Source organism: Nanorana parkeri, unplaced genomic scaffold (assembly GCF_000935625.1).
Source record: "Nanorana parkeri isolate BGI_ZX_2015 unplaced genomic scaffold, ASM93562v1 scaffold109, whole genome shotgun sequence".
Taxonomy (NCBI): Eukaryota; Metazoa; Chordata; class Amphibia; order Anura; family Dicroglossidae; genus Nanorana; species Nanorana parkeri.
Genome location: NW_017306377.1, coordinates 1126651 through 1132650, shown reverse-complemented (window position 1 = coordinate 1132650; position 6000 = coordinate 1126651). Strand labels below are relative to the sequence as shown.

Here is a 6000-nt window from a genome sequence, read left to right as displayed (position 1 = left end):
GGGGGGGGGGGGAGGGTGTGACTGACAGTCTTTGCTCTCTTCGGGGGAAGAAGCAAGAGAGAGAAGACCGCGAGCGATCTGCAGATACATGGTCATTCATCCCTTGTTATAGAGGCAGCACGTGATAGCTGCAATGTTCCATGCCGGCTCTGCATATTGGAAAGAGTATTTTTATGCTCTTAATACATCGCCTTTAATTTGTGCATTTTATTTCTGTCTGAAGTTGAACTAGAAATGCATTTTTAAATAGTTGTTCAGTCTGTGTTCGTATTAGCCTCTTATAGTTCTCTGCACAGCAGGAGAGGAAAAAGAAGTACTGAAAGCCAATCGGAAATTACTACACTGCACTGTTCACAGAGGGGAAGCTGATTAGAGGATATAAATTACCTCATCAGTGTGTTGCTGGTCTTCTACTATCCAATCAGAAGCTAGAGAGGTCATGCACCAAGCTGTATTGTTTTAACTGCAGTAGAAAAATGTGTGGCTACCTCCTGCGGCAGCACTATGAAGCCGATTAGAAAACCAGCAGAGGTAAGACAGTTCACACCGATATATTTTAGTTGTAGATTTAGCGGTTTCCACTTTAACAACGGTTATCCGTCATACGTGTCACAAAGCACTTAAAATGCTCTAGTTCATGGGAAGCACTGCATGGAAAAATATATAATGCATATACTACAGTTTTAATGTGGGGTTGCACTGACAGGTTTCCTCACCCCATAAAAAAATTACAAAGTCAAGAAGAATTAACAAGGCAAAAAGATACACCACCACGCCATTATAAAATGTGGGAAAATGCATATTAAGAATGCATAAATTTGAACACGCCCTTCATTATTTCTTGGTATGGTGGCTTTTCGGGTACAGAGAGCACAGGCTTCTGCTGCGTTTAATAGGCGACCATCTCCAAAGCATTGTTGGTGGTAGAAGATACAGCTTTTGCTGTGCTTCAAGTCACTGATTGCTGCCAAAGTCCTGCTAGAGCAGGCTGGCATCTGTACCCTGGGGGATATGTGCTTCACGCAGCTCGTTCAGTATGATGAATGAAGAGTGTAAAGCCATTAAAGCCTAGAAAGGTTTTGGATTCCTGGCTTATATGTATGATAAAGAATGACTGAAAAATGTCCATGCTTTCTAAGGATGGTTGCAGGAAAGATTAGTAGAAAATGCTTGAAAAGTCCTTTACTCTCAACAAGGTAACATGGAAGTGAACTATAACAGCCTGCTGGCATTGTTACATTCAGGAAACACATGCTGAAAACCATGTTTTATCATCCAGTACCGCAGAATGCAGTAATGCACTATATAGTATTGTGATTGTAATGTCTTCCTTATATTGTAAAGCGCTGCGCAAACTGCTGGCGCTATATAAATCCTGTATAATAATAATAATAATTCTCAGTAGTAGGTGGTGCGCAGAGCTGTCAAAAATAGTTTTTGTGCAATCAGATGTTCTGACAGGCCATTCACAATGACAAAGCGATGTGTTAAAGTACACAAAAGGTGTAAATGGGCCTAAGAGTGTCTCATAACACGGAGATAGATTTAGCATGGAATATGAGAAATATTGTCACTCAAACAAACACACAGTTTAGAAGTTCTCAGGGTCAGATTTTTATTCTGTCACTGCTCCTGTTTAGCACTGCCCTGCTGGGCAATAGAATTGATCAAACTAATTTATTAACACTGCCTGCCTATGAGCAAAATATAGAGCGGTCATTGCTGGAAGATGGCAAATTCAGAGGTAGGTTTGCCAATACATGTGCATACTTGCACATTATGGCATGTGCACCTACACCGCAAGTGTAAATGATGATTTGGAAAGCCAAACATCATTACAATTATTAAAGTGACATTAAAGGCTAAAGTTTCCCCCCCAATGCTGGTGTAAGGACTTACCTTAAATGATGGCTGTTGATCCGATCATCTTCTTTCCTGTAGTTTCCAGGAGTCCCTCCAGCGCTGGTGCCGGTCTCTGATCCAGCGCTGACACCTCTCTCTTCCCAGCACTTCCTGTCCCACCGAGTCTGTGCGGGTGCATGCTGTCTGCATTGACTTACCTTGTGTCTCTTCTCCCGGCCGAAGATCTGCTACTGCGAATGCACCCGCCCCATGATCCTTTGTGACTGCTCCGAGAATCTTCAGATTTTCGGATGGGAGCCCATGGTGGAGACACGGGTAAGTTTAAACCCTTTTTAACTATAAAAATATATATATATTTGCATGTATCTACTGCTTGCTAGCAGTAGATATATGCAAAAAAAAACAAAACAAAAAAACAAAACAGGAGGGTTTAATTATCCTTTAAATCATTGGCCCCTGCTCTCCCTCCCCACAAGACCACATCAGGGGATTTGGCCACACCCCATTACATTTAATCTGACTTTATGTAAGTTGACTATTTACAGGACAATCCTTTACTATTTCTGACGTACTGCACTGTAAATCAACTCTTCCAATATTTAATGCAGAATAAAATATGACTAAAAAGTACAAGTATGAAAAATGCCAGTTCATCCAATAGACCTTGGGAGGGATATGTCATACAAATTACTGACTCTACTGACTGAATCACATAACAGTTGGGAAGCTGCCACAATCATGAATATGAGACAGCAAGTAAGAAGGAGCAACTGTCAAAGCTTTGTGTCAAGGGCACCTGCAGGAAAGATTACTACTCAGCAGTCACAGGAGGATCAGACAACCCAGGTAGTGTATAAAGACAATGATTAGAAATGTTCCCATGTGGGCCAACACACACTGACAGGTCTAGAGAGCAAAAGCCCCTGGAGTAATACAAAAAAATCCAAACACATCAAATGCTACTATCATTGCAAATATAGGCAGGGCTGTTTTAATAAATAGGCACAAAGGAAACTTGCAAGTATTAGAACCTGGAAACTCCAGGTGAACACACATACAAAATACTGTTCATATACTGTAAGTAAATTCTCAAAATGATTTGTAATTTTGTTCAGACACTTTTGCTATTTGCAAAATCTGAGCCTAAAAATCAAGGGGCTTCCTGTAGGAATGAATAGGATATCAAATGCATATGTGTAACCTAGGCCAGAACACTTTCCTGCCTGGGGGTTGGCTGCACCAAGCACTCAGTGGATCATGGAAAGTGGGTTACTTGGGAGATTTTTTTGCTGCTTGTGCATTTTTATTTATTAATATTGGATACGTTTGAATTGGACAGAATTTTGATAGTATTACTGTAGGTCAGGGGGTGTCAAACCCAATTTCATCGTGGACCGCATTATGGCTGCCCTCAAAGGGCCGGTGGTATCTGTAGGACTATATAAATGTATCTACTCAATCATATTAAATAATTGCCTCTGCATTCGATTATTACTGGTTTTAGTAATAATTTGATAACTTGCTATGAAAGTTAAAGTCTAGAAAAAATAATGTCAATTAGTGTAATAGTGCAGACTCTCAGGTGGCTGTGCAGGTTCTATGGTGGGCTGTGCAGACTCTCTGGTGGCTGTGCAGGTTCTATGGTGGGCTGTGCATATTCTATGGTGAGCTGTGCGGGGTCTTAGGAAGGTTGTGTGGTCTCACCAGGGGTCCCGGTCTGTCCCGGCAGGTGCAGGTGGCGTGGATTCAAAGGAAGGAGGAGGAGATTTTTGGCCAGCCCTGTAAACAGGTGCCACGATTCACAGGAAGGCTGCCGGGATCTTGTTGGGGACCTTGTCAGCCTTCATGTGAAGCCCAGCACCTGTTTACAACATAGGCTTTGGTTTAAACAATTAAAGCTGCAAGTTAGGTGCGAGGGCCAAATGAAATAGCCTGGTGGGCCTTGTGTTTGACAGATGTGCTGTAGGTGTTACAGGATTAAGAAAATGAACTAAAAGAACAATACTTGCTGAAGACTCTTTTAGTCTCCCAGAGCAGGTTAGACTGCAACTATGGCCAATAAAGGCATCATTTCGTTCAAATTTGCAAACCAACTGAAAATGATGTTTGGTATTCATTAACTTTATACCACACTAAATTATTGCCAAGTACATTGTCGGGGGTGGTCATTTTAATATGTTTAGCAGCAGATAGCCATTAACCACTGGTAAAAACATCTAGCTAAGTGTTAAAAGTAATGTTATGCCAAATTATACTGGTTTTTGGTCAATATTAATTATTTAATTACAAGATATAAACTTATCATTTATATACATTTTTATTTCCTGCACAATATATGTACTTTTTTTTTTCTCTTTCTTCTGCATCCTTGGTTTTTCCTACATTGTCTTTTCCTAATGTTTGTACTAGGGATGCACCAATACCGATATCGATATCAGTGCCAATACTGAGCATTTAGGGAGTACTTGTCCAATTGCTCCAATACTTACCCAGATACTGGAACTGCCGGTCAGAGGGAGATTCCCTCTGACCAACAGTGCCGCGGGGGAGCATAGAGCCGGCTCTCCAACCAATAAGGAAGCCGGGCGGTGGGTTATGACATACCTCCCGACTTCCTGATTGGCTAGGAAGCCGGCTTCACGCTGCCTAGCAACACTGCGAGGCAGCCAGACTGCCTCGCAGTGTTGCGAGGGAGTGTGAAGCCAGTGCGCTTTCGATACAACACTGGCCTCCTGATTGGATGCTACCTCAGGATGCATCCCTAGTTTGTACGTTATCTAGTTGAATGTATTTTCACTGTGTTGTCCATTTTGTATGTGGGTAATTCAGGTTTCCTTTTTTCATTCGGGGGATATTAGGCTTGCTCTAAACAACTTGATGTTGCCCTGTTAATGACCTCCCCCTACTCGGGTGTATTTTCCTGGACTACTTGAAGTTTAATGCTTAGAGTTTAGCCTTTGTCACCATTTTGTTTGACCATTACATATTGGTTACTATATTTTGGTTTGACGCCCATGTTGGTTGAATGCTCTACTGATGGCATTTTTATGTTCTATTTTTTGGAGATTCTATATAACCTATCTAAATTCTATATAAATTGTGTTGATTTATGTCTAAAACTTAAATACAATATTTGTGGGAGAAAAAATTATATTGGGCTTATGTGTATGGAGCAGGAAGGATTGAACAGAAATATATAGTTGACTGGGGTTAACCCCTTCACCTATGCTATTTTAATTTTTGTCTGTGTTTTCCCTCATTTTCTGTCTGGGGAAGCCGTAGTTTGTTTGTGTGCACGTAAGAGACCAGTGGTCTAACTTTAGTGATCTGTCAAGCCCCGTGCCTTCTGAGAGCAGTGGTCTATCTCCAGTGGACCGACATCCCCCCCCATAGTCACAACTACTGTGCTCCAACCAGCAATGCTCACCCTCACTGCTGAATAGAAGGCAGTAGTGGTGACTGTAACTGGGTACAGAACGCAGTAGGCCTTATGTTCAGTGTGCTGCAGGGAAACTCATTTAAGCGGCTGGCACTGGAGAAAAAAAATTATGCAAGACATTTCAAATCCCCATGTTTTCTTGCACCCCCATACAATTAGGATACAATTGTACTTCAATTCTGAATTTGATATAAACATATTTTGGTAAAATGGTGATTTTATGTGAACAATCACAGCATTGGTGGACAAATATCTGCAGTGACACCACTTTATTCATGCCCTTTATAAAATGACCACCCCAATACCTTCATCATCAATCCACTTCAATGTGATGGGCTGCTCCTGGCGTAGGCGGCACATCTCTCTCACTTCCTCACACAGCTCATCGTAACTCATTGATGCTCCTAGCCGAGTGATCAGAATATCGCTGCAGAAAGCACAGAGGAGACAGATTGTTAAGACAAATGCATGTCAAAAGGGAAGAGTCACTGCAATGACATTTACAGCTCGGGGTGTGTTAACTCCATTCTAATGATATCATCAAAACATTCCACATGGTATTCATTCCTGCAGTAGATCAATTTGGATTTAAACCACCACATAGGCTCTCAATGAACATACCTGCCTTAATTAACTTCTACCTAAATAACTATTGTTGTCCCATAGTCGCCAATCAAATTCAAAATTGCACTGCAAAA

At 41.4% G+C, this 6000-nt stretch overlaps 1 protein-coding gene across 2 annotated transcripts in view; it reads right to left on the bottom strand.

Moving 5' to 3' along the window:
• The window catches only part of PRKCZ (protein kinase C zeta), a 205985-nt gene that overhangs the window by 165353 nt on the left and 34632 nt on the right, over positions 1-6000 (bottom strand). For both annotated transcript variants that reach the window (XM_018553107.1, XM_018553108.1), the window contains exon 3: positions 5608-5729. In XM_018553107.1, the coding sequence (XP_018408609.1) occupies positions 5608-5729 (122 nt within the window). The remainder of the gene's footprint in view (positions 1-5607; positions 5730-6000) is intronic.